Source organism: Chrysochloris asiatica, unplaced genomic scaffold (assembly GCF_000296735.1).
Source record: "Chrysochloris asiatica unplaced genomic scaffold, ChrAsi1.0 scaffold00346, whole genome shotgun sequence".
NCBI classification, from domain to species: domain Eukaryota; kingdom Metazoa; phylum Chordata; class Mammalia; order Afrosoricida; family Chrysochloridae; genus Chrysochloris; species Chrysochloris asiatica.
This window is the reverse complement of record NW_006408864.1, coordinates 722,421-743,462: the sequence shown is the minus strand read 5'-3', so window position 1 is coordinate 743,462 and position 21,042 is coordinate 722,421. Positions and strand designations below refer to the sequence as shown.

The window sequence follows — 21,042 nt, the reverse complement described above, 5'->3', positions numbered from 1 at the left end:
AAATGGCAGAAGGGTCTACAAATACCGTCTTTAGCAAGAGTCATAGAAGGGATTTCCCTAGAATAGGGTTTTGAATAATGATAAAATGATCCGTGGCACTTCTACTTTGCAATGGCAGATGTGGCTTGGTGGGGGACGGTGTCATCACTAGTCTTAAATGAAAAAGCTTCATTATCTTACTTCATCATGCGCCTTGCAGGTACTCCACTGAAAAAAAGACAAAACAGGAGGCAAAAAATTCAAGCCTCAAGGTAAGCCATTTCAATGTTAAGTATTCACCTTTTTTACTAGCAGATTATAAAACCAGCTAGTTTTATGCATAATTTATTTCATTTTTTGGCCTCGGAAACTCAATGCTCCCAACCCCCAAGAAGCCAGAGGAAGATAACATATAGTAAAACAACAGCAAATTACACAAATCTAAACATACCTATACTGTTTATAATATGTCAATGGATAACATAAAAATGATCTCGTTATAGAATATAAGGTCTTTAACTGAAGAACTCTAAAGATAATAAATACTTACGTCTTGATGTTCTCATGGTACACCTTGGTATCTGATGGCTGGTTATAGAGTGGCTACAAAATAAATGAAATACTGATATATAAATGCTGTATATGTAAAAACAATGAAACAGTTTATATTTAAATGTAAGCCCAGGGAAAGTACTATTAGTCTGCAAAGCTACAGGTCTTTCCCAAACCTCCAAACTTGTGACCTCCCTCTGTCCACCCCAAATCTTAATTGTACCATTTCTGAAAGAAAGTTTGTAAATCCATTGTACCGCATAATAAATACAGTTATTCAAGGATTTTTAATTTCAAAAGAAGAAAGATTAAGCACTTTAATCACCTGAACAACTCTTCTACAGGCAGTGATTAAATAGCTTCTCAGGCAAAAGAATGTTTGTTCAGGTTGATGCTTCTGCATGTTCATGTGGTAGTGGTGGTTATGTGCCATGGAATCGGTTTCAACTCATAAAGACCCTGTACAGGGTTTCTGAGGCTGTAAATCTTTATGGGAGCAGAAAGCCTCATTTTTCTCCCATGGAACTGCTGGTGGTTTTAAACTGCTGACCTTGAGGTTAGCAGCCCAACTTGTAACCATATTATTTAAAATTTTATGACAAATTTGCTACCAAGACACATCCCTCTCAACTCAAAATAAATGGATGGCATTCTACCTCAAAACCAGAAAAAAACTACATTAAAAAACACTGGAAATGAAGACAGAAACTTTTGTCTTACTTACCAGTTCAACTTTTGGGCCAAGACCTTCAAAAATTTTATGAGCTTCTTCTGCTTTTTTCTAGAGATAAAGACATTGTTGTATTGTATAATTTAAAACTACATTACCTAAGTGAAAAATCACTACCTATTTAATATTTACAAATATTCTTCTTTTACACTGATTTTATTTTCCTATCTCTCATCATCAAACTAATGCCTAACATATGTACTGAAGGCAATATTTTTTTTTTTTTTTTGCAAAATTTTAAGAGCAAACAGTAAGAATCTAGGGAGAAATAGTACTGGGAGAGGGACTAGAGATCCACTATTAGAAATGAATTCTATAAACATTCTAAACACTTTAATTCATAATGTTTTTAATGAAAAGAAATGAACTTAAAATGCCATAAGTAACTTATTTTTACTGTGTTAGGCCAAAGTGATTTTTTTGAGGGAAAGCTTATAACAAGCTTATTTTCTAATAACAAGAAAATCTTGGTAACACCAAACAATAGAAGAAACAGCTAGTTTGAATTACTCAGAAGTATTCAATATTAAATAACTGTTTAATTATATAATTTAAATGGCATTTTCAAAAACTATATAATCTACACCAAAGTGCTATTTAACAGAAATCTTCCTTTAGTGGACAAATGAAATACAAGAAAACACGATACTAAAGATTTGTTTAAACTGGAATTATACAACTAGCAAATGTGTCAATGGTTCTCAGATCTCTCTCTTGCCTTTAACAGACTCCATTAGTAACAACAGCTCACTGCCTGCTGCAGGGACTCCCACCTTAGTCATTTGTGGTGTGGGAATCTCTCCATGAGTTCTGATATGACAGACTTCCCCTACCCTCAAATGGGAATGGAAAGCAATTAGAGTGTCCCAAACGAAAAGACATCGAATTTATCAATCACAATTAATCAGTCAAATATTTATTTAGCATTCATTATGTGAAAAGTACCATGTTGATTTAGCACAGGACACACAAAATATCATAATACCAAGTACCAAGAAACTTTAAGCATTAAGAATAAACTTAAAAAAAACTCAAACACAAAAATATGAAAAACAAATTTCCTAAGTAAATCCTATTTATATAGACAGTTAAGAATAACTATTAAGGCAACTATTAATTTCAAGAAGCCAAAATATAATTATCACAAAACTCAAATTTGTTAGCTTTAGGTAATACACAAATGATATTATCACAGTTGACAAGTATCTATCATATTTTCTCTTTAGAATGTGAAGGGGGCATCTTTCCAACATTCACCAGTCTTTAAATCTGCTTTTTTAAAAGCTATATATAGGGTCACTGTGAGTCAGGCTTGACTTGCATGCATATATTATAGTTTATGCCAAGAACAGGCAGGCTGAGCAGAGTAATGAGACAAGGGAACAAAATTACAGTAAATATTTGCTAGTATCCTACTGTGAGAAGGTTTTTTTTTCAGGAATGATTTTCAAGACTAATAATTTAAAACGTATGCAGTGCCCAAAACCTAAGTTTTGTTAAGTTTTATTAAGTATGTCATCATGTTACTTAATTGCTAAGAACAGATTAACCTACTAATATCTTGTCAGAAAAAAAGTTAATTCAAAAGCCTCACACCTTCATATTATAAATTTATTCTAAAGTCTATATATAAAAGTAACGAATCGCTCAAATATCTACTGAATATGTCACATGTACTACACATACTTGTTATACTAAGAAATAATGAATAAAATTGTCTTCCTAGTATAGGAAGATGAGACTTCATAGAGAAATGATAATTGACCTATAGTCTGAACTATGAATATGCTAGGCCAATAAGAAAGACAATGGACAACCAAGAAGTAAAGTATTTTAATTTTTTTTTCGTTTGGAACATTTAAATCCTATTCTGGAAGGATAAAAGTATGGGACATATAAAAACTTCAGGAAGTTAGGACTTGGTGCGGAATCATCAGAAAATTTTATCTGGAAAATCACAGGATGGGACTCAGAGATGAAGGATGGATTAGAGACAAAAAAAGATTGAAGTAAAGGGACTCAATAACTATGTGAGAAATGAGGGCTCAAATTAAGGAAATGGCTTAGACTAGACTAGCCCAAAATTTAGACCAACTGACTAGACAAAAATTTCAGAAGTAGGACTGATAGTGTTTGGTGATCAACTAAACGAATGGAGTAGCAAAGCATGAGAACTAGATCATTCTTAGGATACAGCCCTAGGGAATTAGAGACTGCTGACATTATGTATGCTCTCTACTATCAACTCCTTTCTTTCTTCTAATGTCACATTTTCTTGCAAATACCCCAGTCTAAATGTAAACAAGATATTTTTGGAAACTTTTTTGCTGCACTGTCCACAACCACTTTTCTACCTGCATTATTCTGAAATTAGACCATTTATAAATATTTTCAGATGCTACAACTGGGCAGGATAATAGACAATGAAACTGTTAAAAAATAGTCCAGGAAAATACTCTATTTAGAAATCTACAAATATCTTTGTCTGAATTTTAAATCTGATGCAAATCAATTTTTTTTTTTTAGAAAGCCAACTTTAAAATGAACACTTTTGTGCAGGTTGCTGCTCCAGCCAATAACCTTCTGAATAAAAGAAAGATGTCTTATACATGATAATCTATCTCTAAATCATGCTAAACTTCATTCCCAAAGAGCCTTGCCTACTGCCAAACAAGGAGTAAGGGAGAGATCATCATCCTACTCCTGTGGGGTCCAACACTTAAGGGCATTAATTTAAAAAATAAAAAAAAAACCTCAAGAAGCAATGAGAGCCTTACAAAAGGCAGCACAGTATAGCAGAAAAAGTGCTGAAGGGTTACGAGTTAAAACAGTCTATGTTCTAGGTTCAGCCATGCTAACTCTCATACTTCAAGAACTTTGTTTTCCGTTCAAATAAATTCCTATTTACTTTATTACTTAAGTCACAAACAGGGTCATGAAGCCCAAAGTGTTTTGTTGTTCTACAGAGTATCTTGAAAAGAAACAGGAGATGTCACTAAAGCCCCATGTTTCTGGCATCTCTTAAGGAGAACTCATCAATCCTGGATCACATTCTTACAAGACTACAGAGCTACAGTCACTCTAGTCATGGCAAGACCTCCCTGCTCACCCTCCTCCTTCACCGGGATTTATCTTCATGTGGATTGTTCTCACCATTCAATAAAGTGGGTTAATTAACATCCAACCCCAAAATAGAAAATTGCCCAAATTTTTACCTGACCATGACACCATCAAAAAGTATTGCTACAAATCACTGAACCCTTTATCAAACAAAACAATCAAAACTAGTTTCTCAAACATATCCTCATCTGTGCTCTTTGATTTACACTAGAATATCAAAATGGCAATTTTGGAATCCACAAGAGACTCAAACTGCATTCCTTTCCAACGTTCCCTGAGCTTGGGAAACAAAAAGAACTCTGAAGGAGGACGATCAGGGCTCTAGAGTGAATGAGGTAAAGTTACCCAATGAATTCTCCTAGGACAGACCCTGCTACCCTCAAAGAATAATTAGGTACAGTGGCGTCATGGAACAATCAACTCCCCAGCACCATTTTCCAGACCTTTTCTTACACCAATGCAATTTTCAATTTTATTAAAATTTCCTCCTATTAAGCCCCCATGATCATCCTGTATCCGTCAAGAAAATCTACCAAGTTTCTCCCTTGTTGTTATTGTTAAGTGCCATTGAGTTGGTTCTGACCCATAGCGACTCTGTACAGGGTTTCTGAGAAGCAGCTTGAACCTCTGATCTTGAGGTTCAAATCGACTTTGCAGTCCAGCACCACACCAGGTTAGAGATGGAATTACACCCTTCAGAAGCATGCTGGGGGGTATGCTAAGAAACAATGGCTGCGTATTTTGAGTTTCTGTTTAATAAAGGTTTCTATGATTTCCTAGAAGTACTGTTTTGACTTACTCTCATATACTATGAAACTGTAGTAAATAAGGCCCTTCCTTCATATTCTTTCTCACCTACCTTATGTCTTCCCACCAGGAACACACAAACAATGGAAATAGACATAAATATGGTTCCTATGACTTATGTTTAAGAATATTGGTTATTTGGTTGACTACACTGAGTTGTTGTTGTTGTTAAGTGCCACAGAGTCAGTTCCAACCCATAGCAATCCTGTATAGGGTTTCCAATGGCAGCTGGTGAGCCTCAACTGCCGACCTTGTGGTTCACACTGACTTTGCAGTCCAGCACATTAACCCATAGCACCACATATACTGAGTAGGGCTTGAACCACTGACTTTGCAGCATATTAACCCACAGCACTACACCAGGACTCCAAGTTTAACCCTTAGAAATTCCACTGCCTTGATTTTCACTGGCCACTCTGAAGTCACTGTTTGGATTGGATCTTTTTTTTTCTTTCCTTTGAAAGCACCCTAACAAGACTAAGACAAATATATGACTGGAAAAAAACCTGTCTACAGCCATTCACTGATCTCAGAAACATGCTTAAACATTTTTTTGTTTGGAATAAACTTATGCATGTATGAACTGGAACCCTAGTAACAATACTTTCTGACTTACTCTCATATATCTGAAACTCTTTCATCTATCTACATAAACACACATATAGATGGGGCTCTCTGGAATTTCATTACTAATTCACAGTTGCTTTTCCTAAGGCCAATGTCCTTTAGTATCATAAAGTTTATAGACTTTAAGATATACAGACTCTCATAATTCCACTCACTGCAATATAACAATGGAGTCCTGGTGTGGTGCTGTGGGATAAAGCACTGGATCGCAAGGTTGATTTGAATCATAAGGTCGGCAGTTCAAACTCACCAGTCACTCCTTGAAAAACCGACTCAACAGCACTTAACAAAGACAAAAACAATGCAACAAGAGTAAACTGGAAAAAAACAATCTGCATACCTTGAGACTATGTTTAGAGCTAACAAGCCTATTCTCTTCGATAGCACTTACAGCGCATTACTATTACTATGCTCTGGGTTGGGGACGTAAAGAAACTATTAAGAAAAGCAAATAGTAGTTATAATTAGAAGACAGATACCTTATAAACAAGAGACTGTTTAATAAGCATTTACAAAATTCACACAGAATTATGACTTTTTAAATAACTCATCTTCTCTTCGTTTTTAGTACAAAGTTTAGAGTTACATTATTATGAAACTGTGGCATGGATATAAATTATCAGTCTTTATTAAATTATCAAATTTATCAATCTTATCTAATACCTGACTTCTCACATTACCTCCATAAATAGACCACATCATTTCTGCCTAAGCAAATACTTCTGGTGACTTTTCACAGGGCAAGGCAGTCCACAGTTACGCAGCTCTGGAAAGCTTTCCATATATTTAGATGAAACTGGTTTCCCTTTAACTACCAGTTTCTAAGCCAAGTTCTGCCCAAATACTAACTTGGACATAAAAGTACTCTTAGAATTGTGGCCTTTCTTAAAGGGCATTTTAAAACAAAAGTTTCTTTTTAAACAAAATAAGAATTTTTTTTTATGAACTTAAAGATACAAAGTCTACCTACACATTAATGGCTTCACATTTATAACTAAGGTTTAACACAATCTCTCTGAAATCCTAACTTTGAATTCTGAAGCTGATAATGAAGTTTATTTTAATAGCCAGTAAGTTATTTCAACTGGAATACTGTTACAAATTTCTTGAATGTCCCTTATGGAATAAAAATGAGAGAATGGCTATTTTATATTATGTATTGTTGTTGTAAAGTGCCATGGAGTCAGTTTCTGACTCATAGCGATTCTGTAAAGGGTTTCCGAGGCTGTAAATCTTTACGCGAGCAGAAAGCCTCATCTTTCTCCCGTGGCCAACAGCTGGTTGTTTCGAACTGCTGATCTTGTGGTTCACAGCCCGATTCGTAACCAGTACGCTACCAGACCTCCTTATTACCTAATGCAATATTGCCAGTTATTTATATAATAAAAGAGGTTCAGCTTATAAAATTATACTTCAATGAAAAAAAAACAAAGTTTCAGTCAACCAAGGTTTAAGAACACTAATACTTAAATTTAGGTTTTCACACAATTAATTTTTGATCAAACGTTATTTGGGACCCAAAAAGGCACAATAAGTGGGTTTAATGGCCTGAGCTTACCCGATTCTCATCATAAATAATCTGGACAATACTGCGATGTTTCTGCTCCACTGGAGGAGGGGACACAGGCTTCTCAGGCTCAGGAGGTTTAGCTGCTTCTTCTTCAAGCTGTTGCTAAGAGACCCAGAAGAAAAGAATGAGGCATGCTTTGCAGGTCACCTCCACAAATAATTAATTGCCAGAGATAGCACAAGTTACTGAGAAATGCCTTGCTGATTCTATGTTGTTGTTAAGTGTTGTTGCTATACGTAGCAACCCTGTATAGGGTTTCTGAGGAGCAGCTGATGAGCATGAACCACGGACCTTGTGGTTCAAACTGACCTTGCAGTCCAGTGCACTAACCCATAGCACCACACCAGGACTCCTGCTGATTCTATAGAGTAACCATTTAGTCTACCAGTAACTATTGAACCTGGGCTCTAAGAAAACCAATCATATTTACTTTCACTCATTCCTAAACAATGCAAACATACATATATATGTGTGATTGCTGTTATATGCCATCAAGTTATTCCGATTCATAACAACACTATATGACAGAGAAATACTGCCTCATAGGGTTGGCTAGGTTTTAATTTTTATGGGAATAGATCATCAGATCATTTATCCTGAAGAGCTTCTAGGTGAGTTCAAATCCACCTTTTAGTTAGTGGTTAACCATTTTGCCACGAGAACTCACTTGTACGCACATGCACGTTTTATACAACAAAATTTCAAAAGTTCATGTGAAAAAACTGAATAAAAAGATAATAGAATTTTTTCCCACAAACTTTTTGAGGCCCCCTCGTATATAAGCATTAGAAAACATCATTTTTATATTTCACTTTAATTTTATATTCTAATTATGATCAACTTAAGGCAAATGCTAAGTTGCATCAAACAGATGACGGTACTGCATATATTTGTATCATAATTGTCTCTTATTTTATAACACTGGAAAAGAAACTTTTACGTGTTATAAATACATGCTGTTTTGATGTTAGGTGCTGTCAAGCTGAAGCCTCTATAGGGTTTCCAAGGAGCAGGTAGTGGGTTTGAACCCCTGACCTTATAGTTAACAGTCCAGTACTTATCCTAAAGCACCACACCAAGACATCTATAAATACATGCTGTTGTTGTTAAATGCCATTGCATTGGTTACGGCTCATAGCAACCCTGTAGAGTTCTCCGAGGAACATCTGGCAGGTAAGAACCACTGATCTTGCAGTTAGTAGTCCAGTGCTTAACAGCTCACATGTTAATGTCTGGTGGGGAGAGTATGGTAGACAAGGGTTTGAAGGGTCTAATCGTTAACTCAGCACAGTGCCATTCCTTCTCTTATGTATTTTATAATGTTCCTGTTCCAGTAAGTAGTACTAGCAATACTATATAAATATGGACTGCTGGTGTGTGACCTTATACAGCATCAACTATTTGTTGGTCTTCTATATTTATTATCCAGCTTCACCTGCATATGAGGCAACTGAAAATACCACAGGCTTGAGTAAGGTGCACCTTAATCTTGAAAGTGGTTATTTTTGCTTTGAAAAGACTTTTAAGGAAATCTTTTGCAGCAGATTTGTCGATTGAAATTTGTCATTTGATTGCTTGACTGTTGCATCAATGGGTGTTGATTGTAGATCCAAATAAAATCCTTGGCAACTTCAATATTAACTCCATTTCATGATGTTGCTTATTGGTCTAGTTGTGAGGATTTTTATTTATTGTTGAGGTGTAATCTTTGATCTTCATCACTTCATCAGTAAGTGCTTTAAGTCCTCTTCCTTTTCAACAAGTAAGGTTTTGTCATCGGCATATTGCAGGTTGTTAATGAAGTCTTCCTCCAATCCTGACACTGCATGCTTCTTCATATAGTCTAGTTTCTCAGATTATTTGCTCAGCATAGGCACTGAAAAAGTATGTGAAAAAGTACAACCCTGATATACAACTTTCTTTATTTTAAACCCTTGTTTAAACCCCAATACCTCCTTGTTCTATCTGAATGACGGCCATTTGGTCTGAGGCCAGGTTCTGCAAGAGCACAGTGTTCAGGAATTTCCATTCTTCACAATGTTATCTATAATTTGTTATGATCCACATAGTCTAATGGCTTAGTATAATCCAGCGCCATTTGACTGTGTCTGTCCTGGTGTGGTGCTATAGGATGGGTAGGATACACAGGATAGGTACTGAACTGTGAACCTCCAGGCTGGCAGTTCAAACCCATCAGCCGCTCCTTGACTCAACAGCATTAAACAACAACTAATTGTTGTTGACTCAACATCTATCCACATGAATAAATACAGCATAAATTCAATTTTAAATGTCTCGGAAACCCTGTACAGGGTCGCTATGGGTCGGACCCGACTCGATGGCACTTAACAACAACAACAACAGTTCCTAAGATGCTATCTAGTAAGAAAGGCACTAGACAACAGAATAAGTCCTCAAGGTAAAAATTCTCTGTACTACTGACGCTAATATTCAAGGCTTCAACTCATCTAACTCATACATGTGCTGAAAACATTTTGCACTTGACTGCTAGCCTAAAGGCTGGCAGTCTGAACACTCCCAGTGATACAGGGAAGGAAAACACCTCACAAATACTTCCATTAAGATTACAGCCAAACCATTACTAAATTCTTTGATCAAAATCTTTGTAAGTTTTTAGTGTGAACTGAGTGATAGTTTACATGGGGGAACATTGGTTTTACACTCATCATTTCACTGCAATGATTTCAATCTCTGTGCATCATCATTCAGCCGTATTGCTTCTATTCCCTGGTTTGTTTGTTTTGTTTTGTTTGGGGGGGAGGTTGGGGGGGTGCACAAAAACACTTGGGAATATATAATCATTGAAACTACCAAAGGGCATATTCCGCCAGCACACAGCCTTTCTCTTCCCATAGGTCTAGAGTCCTCAGCTACTCTATCTCTCCATGTCCTCACCTCTGCCTCCATCTCTGGTGTTACTGCTTCTCTGAATAGGGTCCTATATTGCACTCGTGCTCTTCTCCCTTGAGGAACCTAGGGTTTCTGTTCCTGGACTGTAAGATTTACTACTCCCCCCTTTTTGTTACAAAACTTCTACCTTTACAATTATGACAGCTGCAATTAGTCATGATAACAATTACTCACTCATGAATCACAAGAATCTTATCCCCATCTTCTTTCACCAGATCCATCTAGACAAAGGAGCTCTGGTAGCGTAAGTGGTTACGAATCGGGCTACAAACTGGAAAATCAGCAGTTCAAAACAACCAGCTGTTCCATGGGAGAATGATGAGGCTTTCTGCTCCCGTAAAGATTTACAGCCTCAGAAACCCTATAAAGGTTTGCTATGAGTCAGTTCCGACTCCATGGCACATAACTACCAGCACCACCATCTAGACAAAATGCAAACTATTCAGTGAGGATTCTACTTTCCTCCGCACACTCTGAAACTAAACTCCCTCTTGAAAACTTGTAAGCCAGTCACTTCATGACTTTTTAGCACCCCCATTTAGGAAGCGAGTAGGAAGTTGCCTATCCCTATCTACCGTGTATATAGAGGGGATAGGACTGACACTTGATGTGAAGACTCCTTCCTTCTCTGTTGGTATTTTGAGCTACTAAGAGGGTTCAAATCTTATTCCTTTGAAATGTTATTTGAGTTTGACTAACAAAAGGAAGACAGAAAGGCAAGAGCAGGGCTATGAGGGGTGGGGGAAGGTTTCCCTACAAGATTCTTATAAGCCAGCCCTTGTTACCCTCCAAAAATAAGCAGATGCATTGCTGTGATGGGAAAAAAAAAATCCCTCGGCACCACATTCCTAGCCTTTGTCTCATGAACGCAATTTTCAATTTTCTTAAAATATCTTCATCATAAATGCTATTATTGCCCTATGTCCTTCAAGAAAATCTATTAAGATTGTCTCTTTGGAATCCCAAACAAGAAATTGCCACTACTTTAAGTGGACCTTTTTTTTTTTTTTGAAGATACCCTAAAGACACTAAGACAAGTATATTAAATACCACTATTAACTGTAGAATGATCTACAATAGTCAGAAGATAAAAATAACCTAAGTGTCCAAGAATAGATAATAGACAAGCAAAATGTGGTACATACAAGTAACACATAATGGAGTATTATTCAGTCCTATATAGAAATGAAGTTCTGATACATGCTACCATAAGGAAACACAAATTTTTCTATCTGTGATCATTTAATCAAAGACAAGATCTGTGTGTGTGTGTGTGTATATCATGTCTTTAAATACATACACGCACATGTTGTTGTTGTTAAGTGCTGTCAAGTCGATTCCGACCCATAGCGACCCTGTATAGGGTTTCTGAGGAGCGACTGGTGAGCTTGAACTGCCAACATTGCAGTTCAAATGGCTTTACAGTCTGCAGCATTAACCCACAGCGCCACACCAGGACTCCCATACACACACACGCACGCGTGTGTGTTTGTGTATGTGTGTATAAAGGTATGATTCCCTTTACATCTAGTTTAAAATTAAAAAGAAATTTAACATTATTTTGTTTAGGAGATAATTATGCAATCTTAAGACTACAGCAGTAAGCAGTAAAAAACAAACACTTACTTGTTTCTTTTTCAGTTTAAGGATCTGCTGCTCTACTTTTGCAATTTCTCGATCTACACGATCCATACTTTGTATTAATTCTTCCTTTGAAAGCTTGGAAGGTGAAGCATTTTGATCATCTCCACATGTTTGCCCAGAAAGTGGAGAGGGTGGAGCTTCATGTTTGCCTCCAAATGCTGGTTCCTTAAGAGAAGAAAATCAAGAACAATTTATTCATCAGTAATAACTGTTACAGATTTCTGGTGTGGCACTGTTGGATTAGCACTGGACTGTGAAACACAAGGTTGGTAGTTCAAACCTATCAGCTGCTCCTTAGAAACCCTATACAGGAAGTCTATGAGTCTGAATCAACTCGATGGCACTTAACAACAACTATTATGGAGTGCTGTTGTGGCACTGCAGGATAATGCACTGGAGTGCAAGATCGATTTGAACTGCAAGGTCGGTGGTTTAAACCCAACTGCTCCTCAGAAGCCCTATACAGGGTCACTATGAGTCGAAACAGACTTGACAGCACTTAACAACAATCTTCACAGAAGCAGATTATCAAAACTTTTTCTTCCAAGCTGGTAGGTTCGAATCATCTCTCCCCCCCGCCCCAATATATATTTCCATATATATGGAGTCCTGGCATGTGCGAGACTGCAAAATCATTTGAACCGCAAGGTAAGCAGTTCAATCTCACCAGCCACTTCTCGGAAATCCTTTGCAGGGTTGCTATGGGTCAGAACCGACCTGACAGCACTTAACAACAAATTGGGCTTCATATACTTCCCTATATGGCAGTCCTTTAGTAGTAATTACATATATATATATATATATGTAATTACATATATATATACACACACACACACACACATACATACAAAAAATACCTACATACACCACTTTTATAGTTTGGTCATATTATTTTGAATATATTAAAAATTATACAGAGTGAGGCTGATAGATTTCTGATCATCTTTAACAATACTGTGACTACACAGAATTTTTAGGAAATACTAGTTTAATTAGGACAAAAGATAATTACCAATTGCTCAACCATTTCATTTTAATGATGCTTCAAAAAGTCTGAACACGTAAGTTGGAAAAGAAGAGGGGATTTCGATATATTCATGGACAAATGTCATTATATTTTAATTCCATTTTTCCACAAACTTTTTGAAACCTCCTAGTAGTATTACTGTACATAAAACCTGGTACCTATACAGCTTAATGACTATCATGTGGCCAAGAGTGTTTGAGCTTTCCAAGGACCACAAGTGAGTTACGGAAGTCAGAGAAGTGTCCTGAGGAACTCTTGTTTTGCCTCCCTCTTCATCTACTCTCAATAAAGGGCACTTTCAATTGGTCCACATTACAGCATACATTACATCTCCTTATGCCACATATAACATTCCATTTCACCTCCAAATCAGCAGAGAACTGGTGAAAACCCCCTCCCCGACAACACCGACCAGAGCCCCCAATACACACACCCTACTAATTTTCAATCTGAAGTGAAGACACGTTGTTGCTAAGTGCCATAAACAGTATTATAAAACAGATATATTTTAGATTAAGGCACAAGTTTTAAGCTATGAAAAGCCTAAAATGAACACCAATCAGATGATAAAACCCTACAACATATTAAATGATGATTAAAGAATTGAAAAATCAGTAGTTTTGAACCAAGAACACATGCAAGAAATACCTGGATGGCTTTTCCAAAATAGTTTGATACAGAGATTTCACGGAAAATACAATTTATCTGCATTACTGAAAAACGTCACATTCCGTAATACTGTGCACTAATTAACAGGGCTTCTGGGAAAAGTAGGATAATGGCATGACTTAAAACCTGTGCAACTTTGTAAGCAGAGCATTAACAAAAACAGTAACAATTCTAATTTAAAAAAAAGATAAATCTTTATCATTTGCACTCAGCATACAGCTAATCTTTGGCGGGTAATTCAGTCTTAAAACAGTAATTCACACTTCCCTTCTTTAAGAAGTAAAACCTTGATTTGTTTCCAAAAGAAAGCAGTAGGTCTCATCAAAATTGAAACATTTTAAGTCAGATTCAGGACATAACCTTCTTTGCCAACTTTAAACACAAAAAATACAGGAGAAAATGTCTTCGTAGTTTCTTCCTAACACTCATAGCTTCACTAGTTTAACACTGTGAAAAGCAAAGCAGTTTTTAAATTCACTAAGTGAGTTACTATGGGCACTTTACATAGAACTTCCAAATTTTACAGTTGCCAAGATTCTTCCTTTAATTACGAGACAACTTGCTCCTGAAAGCTTTGAAACAATAATATGCAGGAGAAAATCATTTAAGAACCACCAGACATCCATGTCATATTAATAGGATATGAACTAATCTATGTTTTAAAAAAAGTATAAAGCAAAGCAGATTATATTTTTATTCAGTAGATTTTGAAAATGCTCCCCAAGTGATACTAATACATGCCCTAAATATTAACCTCACAAATCGTATTTTTCATTTCTTGCTGAACAATTAACAGCAACAAAAAATTAGTTGAGTGCCTAGTAGAAATAGAGTGGTGAAAAAAGTTATGATCCACGCCTTCATAATGCTTACAAACTTGTACTGGAACATCTAGTAGTCATTTTCGAGAAAAAGAGATTCCTACTTTATACCTTATATCAAAATAAGTGTCAAATAACATCAAATACTTATAGGAGGCTTGCTAGCAAATCACAAAAATTGTCAAGACAAAAAATAAAAACAAAGAAAGTGTTTGTATTCACTTGGGCTCGGAAACGCCAAAAACAATACATCCACAAAGAACTTTGTGCTGCTGCTACCAGCAGAGACAGACAAACTCTTGTAAGACACAGAACTACAATCCACATCACTGACACGAGTGGAGGCAGAATAAAACCTTTGCAAGAAACAAGGAGAATGAGAAAATAAATTTAATAAATAATAGAAATAAATAAAAACTATAGTCTTCTATTTATCAAAAACAGTAACAACAAAATGAAAAGACAAGTGATGAAATAGGAAAAGCCATTTAAAAAATAAAATCTAACAATATAAAATCATGAACATACTAATAAAAAATGGCCAACAGAAATGGAAAGGCAATTCCCAAAATTCAGAAAAGATGAATGACTTAAAATCAAAAATTTTAAAACAGTAAACTTCACTAATAAGCTAAGAAATCCATGATAAATACCATCATTCATCAAACTGGCAAAGATTTTTAAAAAACAATAAATAATTGGTGTCAGAAAAAGTACAAAAAACTAGGTACGTTTCTACCCTATGTCAGGAATATAAATTGGGCTACTCTTTTGCAGGGTAATGTGGAAATACCCACTGAAAGCTTTAAAAATATGCAACTCTGCTCTGCAATTAACTATACTATTAGAAACTTAAGTATATAATTGAATATGTGCACAAAGAATCAGTCAAAAGGAAATGCATTACAAAATTGTTCATCATAATGAACAGGTAAACTAAATAGGTTGCAACTGAATAAATATGCTATTTCATATTTACATATACTAAACATACATAATAACACAAAAAGAAACTCAAGATATATTTGAGCAAATATAAAGTTAGATAGTATGTACAATATGAACACATTAAAATGTATTCAAAGAAGGAAGAAAAATCACCGAAAGTTTTACACTTTTAATAAGAACCTAGCGGTGTAATAGGTAAGCACTCAACTGCTAAAGGTTGGTAGTTCAAATACACACAATGGCTCTGCAGGACAATGAGCTGGCAATCTACTTCTGAAAAGAAGATGGTGGGTTTGAACTGCAGTTAGAAGTCCAGTGCTTATCCTACACATTCTTATGTGCTTATCCACCACATTCTATAAAGTTAACAGCCAAGAAAACCATATGGAGCAGTTCTACTCTATCATAAAGTGTCACTGTAAGTCTGAATTGACTAGTTGGCACCCAACAACCCAACATTGATCCAAACATGTTATATTTTAATGAATGAACTTATTAAGGTTTCTTTTTGCTCATAAATTCTAAGGCTAGAATTATATCTGTGGTCATTTAATCAGTCTTGGAAGGAGATCTTTACACACTTTTCCTTTTTTCTTTCTTTTTATAAAATGCAGCAAAACGTTTCTTATAAACCCACAGGCTATAAAAATAAGTATTTCATATAGTGAGGTAGATCTTAAAACTCCCAGAAGCTTAGTTAATTTCTAGAATATCACAAATAGCTCTCAACCCAACTGATTAATTTGAAAATTTTCAAACTTAAGAGAAAAACTGATAAAACAGTATAATGTAAACCCATTCCTCTTTCCTCTAGACCCACCAGTTATTAACATTTTGCTTTGTTTTCTTTCTACATGCACATGCACTCCCCCCACTTTGGATTTCAAAACACAAGTTGGGAATACATTACTTCTTGTTGTTTAAGTGCTGCCGAGTCAGTTCTGACTCATACCGACCCTGTATAGTTTCTGAGAAGTGGCGATGGGTTTTAACCACTGAACTGACCTTGCGGTTAGCAGTCCAGTGCTTATTCTACAGCACCACACCAGGACTCTGCAGACGTAGTTACTATCTTTTCAAACATTTTTCAATGCATAAAAATTCAAAGACTATGTATAGGTTTTTATTTATTTAATATAAGGATTATAGCAATAAACTTGATTGGAAAAGTATTTATTATTAAGAGCATTTTAAACTTTGTATGTGCTTAAAAAAACCATAAGTAAAATTAACATAAGACAACACTGGAAAAAATATTAACATGACACAGAAAAAGAGTTAACATTTTACTATTTAAATAGTTTTTACAAATTAATTTATGTCTTATAAAACAATGAGTTTTAAAGTAAGTACCAGGCACTTTTCAATTTGCAATTTTAATAACAAGAGCCATGGAGTCCATTCTGACTCACAGTTTACCCCGTATAGGGTGGGTTTCTGAGGAGCATCTGATGGGTCCAAATTGCCAACCATGCAGTGCACAGTCCAGTGATTATCCTACAGTGCCATACAGGCGTCTATAGTTTGTGAAAAAAATAGGATTAAAATATACTGGAATTTTTCTACAAATTATTTGAACCGTCTCATATATTATGCCTTGGTTTCCAGAGAGTAAAAGACCAAATATTTACCTTTTTAGCATCTGCAGAAGACCTCAACCCTTCTGGCAGTGTATGCACTAAAGGTAAGATGGCAGCACTGACACGCTGAAAATGGGAATCAGAAACCTGCTCCAGACGTGGGCGCTTGGACTCCAGAGAATCATGATCCACTTGGGATGGGCCTGGGTGAAACTGTTCATATCCAGTTCTCCTTTCTTGAGGCCTAATACATAAAAAGAAAACAAACGTTTGAACAATTTAAATTGTTATATAATTCCCCTGCTAGATCTCTGTTTGGACTTAGAAATTAATGAAAAAAACTATGCTTATTTTCAAAGAGAATCCAGAAGAATATGTTGGTGGTGTTGTTAAGTAACGTTGAGTCACTTCCGACTCAAAGCAACCTTGAATAGGGTTTCCAAGGAGTGGCTGACGGGTTTGAACTGCTGATCTTTCTTTCAGTTAGCAGTCCTGTGCTTATCCTACGGTACTGCACCAGGATTCCCAGAAGAATATATGTTGCTGTTGTTAACTGCTGTCAAGTTGGTTCCAATTCATAGCAACCCTGGTACAGGGTTTCCGAGGAGCAGCTTTTAGGTTTAAACAGCTGACCTTGTGGTTAGCAGTCCAGTGCTACAGACTTCATTATAAACTAAAGGGCTTCAAGAAGTTGTGGAAAGTGAAATTAAAGGATAATGGAATTTTCCCACAAACTTTTGAGCCCCCTAGTATGTTAAGAAATCATTGTGGCACAGTGGTTATAAGGCTGGTAGGTTTTGTCCACTATTGGAGAAAGATGTAGCAGTTTACATCCGTAAAGAATGGAGCAGTCGACTCTGTTCTATAGGTCTGCTAAAATTCAAAATTAACTTGAGGGTAATGAGTATTATAGTGTTAAACTTCTAATTCTAATTTAAAAATAGTTACTTAGGGGAGCTGTTGTTGCTAAATGCAGTGGAGTCAGTTCCAACTCACAGCACCACTTTATAGGATTTCCAAGACTGGAAATCTTTATGGGGGCAGAAAGCCTCATCTTTCTTCCCCAGAGCAGCTGGTGGGTTCGAACTGCCAACCTTGTGGTATGCAGTCAGTCCAGTGCTCATCCTACGGAGCTTCACACCATGCTCAGAGAGGGGATATAAAAAAAGTTATCTAGCAGTAAAGACAAAACAGCAGATTCTGATTTGTAGAAAATTTAAGTTGTTGAAGAACATTCATAAAATCATCTTTTTAAATCTATGGCATAATAGTTGAATTCAGGATAATCTATACAAGCAAGGGGGGGAGGGGGGGGCAGGGGAAACACCTCCGAACTAGCTATTGTTAGAGGGAAGGATAAATTCCTTGCCTTGTGTCAAAGAATTTTGAAATATCATTAACACTTAGAAATCTCTTGATTAGAAATCCAGCATTGTTCCCAATATGTCATTCTTACCCTAAAAACATATACACTGTCTAGTTTCTCCAAATAGCTGTCTTGAAGTTCAGGATTCTGCCTTTAAATTCTTTATATTAAAAAAAAGGGGGGGAGGGGACCAGTTTTTACAGAGTACTGCTTCTTGGTGTTCATAAGTCTGACTTTTCTTTTTCTGTCCGTGTATTTAGAGAGGCAACATTTTACTTTTTTATGGCCAAGGTTTAAACTAACGTCTCCCAAAGCAGTATTTTACTGAAAAGATAACTACCACATTTCATTGTTGAGACACCAAAAATAAAAATACCCAAACCCAATGCCATCCAGTCAATTCCAGCTCATAGCAAATTTTTATAGAGTTTTCGAGACTGTAAATCTTTATAGCTATCAAGCGGTTGGTGAGTTTGAACTGCCAATCTTGTAGCTAACAATCCAGTTCTTATCCTACATTGCCACCAGGGCTCCTTTGCTAAGATAGATAATGAAATATTTCAAAAATGTGAAATCTCATTCAAGGCACAGAACTCCATGATCTTTCTTAAATTCACACAGGTTTATTCTTGGAATCATTATTAACAAAAATATAATGGGAGATTTTTCAAATTCAGGGACAAAATTATTTACAGTGAAACCTATTAGAGTCAGAACTGGATAGGACTTGCTCACTGGCAGGCTTCCGTCTTAACTGGGTTCTGGCTTTTCATAGGTTTTAATGTATCAGAACATTGTTGTTGTTAAGTGCCGTCGAGTTGACTCCGACCCACAGCAACCCTGTGTAGGGTTTCTGAGGAGCAGCTGGTGAGCTTAAACCATCGACCTTGTAGTTCAAACAGCTTTGAAGTCTGGCGTACTAACCCACAGCGCCACACCAGGACTCCATCAGAACATCAGTAGTTGGTGGTTATGTGCTGCAGAGTCAATTCCGACTCATGGCGACCCTGTACAGGGTTTCCGAGGCTATAAATCTTAATGGGAGCAGAAAGCCTCATATTTCTCCCACGGAACAGCTTGTAGTTTCGAACTGGTGACCTTGAGGTTTGCAGCCTGATTCTTAACCACTACACTACCAGAGCACCTTATCAGAACATTTGTTGTTGTTAAGTGCCATCGAGTCCATTGTGACTCATAGTGACCCTGTATAGGGTTTCCAAGGAGCAGCTGGTGAGCTTGAACCACCGACCTTGCAGTTCAAATGGCTTTGGAGTCTGGCACATTAACCCACACTAGCGCCACACCAGGACTCCTATCAGAATATTACTAGTAGCACCTAAAAAAGTGATTTATATTTTATCACCAGTTATCTATTCCCACTCACACAACTCACTGCATTGACTTAATTCCCATCTTCTATCCAAATAGTTCAAGAGTCACTAAAGTCAGTGAAGATCTCCTGATAGCCAAGACCAAAGGATATTTGCAGATTTATAATAGCCCTACCTGCTACATTTTATACTTCACTTATTCCTTCCTTATTGAAACGCTTCATTCTTTTGGCTTACAACAGTTAAGCACGTGACTAATAGCAGAAAGGCTGGCAGGTCAAACAAACTTATCTTTGGCTTAAAAATAATCTGCTTCTGACAGGTCTATCCTTGAAAACCCTATAAACAGAAAAATTCTACTCTTGCACACCTAAATCACAGAGTTGACTTTTCAACATGCAGGATTTGGGGCCACTGACCCCCCACACCACTCCGAATATTACTTGTCATTGTTGTTGTTATTAAGTACCATCAAGTCAATTCTGACCCATAGTGACTCTGTATAGGGTTTCTGAGGAGCAGCTGGTAAGCTTGAACCACTGACCTTGTAGTTCAAACTATTTTGCAGTCTGACGCATTAGCCCACAGCGCCACACCAGGTATACAACTTATGACTCCCCCAACCCTTAATTACTAATAGCCTACTGTTGACTAGAACCCTTATAACAGTAGATTAGCACATATCTTTAATATTATAGTATTATATACTGTACCCACACAAAAGCTGCGTTTTCAACAGGAGATAAAAAGGCATTTCATAAAAAGTGCAAGGTTTTTACACCTGATGTTGTAGCTGTAGAGACAGTTTCACAAAGCTGGATAACTGCTGTTACATGGAAGGGATTGTAATCATTGCAATGAAATAAAGTTTGTAATTTGTTTGATGTAAAACTAATAATCTTCTTTGTAAACTTTTATTCAATTCACACAAAAAAGTTCCAAAAAGATACATGATTATGATAGACTCATCAATAAAATAATTTGAAGTTTAGGATAAATGCTGTGCAAAGAGAATAATGAATACATGAATTCCAAGAGAAAAAGAAATAAAGAAGTTCTGACTACTGAAGAATGTTCACATATAGTATTGTATTAAATAGGTGATAAAACCCCCAAACCAAACCCAATGCTATTAAGTTGATTCCAACTCTTAAAAGTCTTTTGAAGACTTTTAAATCTTTATTCCAGAGCTTCCGGTTTGCCAGGGCGGCCAGGCGGTGCTTGTGAGTAGGGGCTCCGGGATCGGGGAGGGGAAGCTCGTGAGTTGAGCCTCCCAGGTGGGAATTCACAGTCTCACGGCCCGCGTAAAGCTTAGTGCGCCAGAGGCTTAGACCCGTTTC

General features: G+C 36.5%; 1 protein-coding gene across 2 annotated transcripts in view; it reads right to left on the bottom strand.

Annotated features, from left to right (window-relative positions):
* Positions 1 to 21,042, bottom strand: part of NCOR1 (nuclear receptor corepressor 1) — a 213,667-nt gene that overhangs the window by 137,394 nt on the left and 55,231 nt on the right. The window contains exons 4-8 of one of the 2 annotated variants that reach the window (XM_006875906.1): positions 17,057 to 17,249; positions 11,943 to 12,125; positions 7,374 to 7,487; positions 1,256 to 1,312; positions 530 to 582 (exon numbers count right to left, since the gene is read on the bottom strand). In XM_006875906.1, coding sequence (XP_006875968.1) covers positions 530 to 582; positions 1,256 to 1,312; positions 7,374 to 7,487; positions 11,943 to 12,125; positions 17,057 to 17,249 — 600 coding nt within the window. The remainder of the gene's footprint in view (positions 1 to 529; positions 583 to 1,255; positions 1,313 to 7,373; positions 7,488 to 11,942; positions 12,126 to 17,056; positions 17,250 to 21,042) is intronic. The other variant, XM_006875907.1, reaches the window with a different exon arrangement.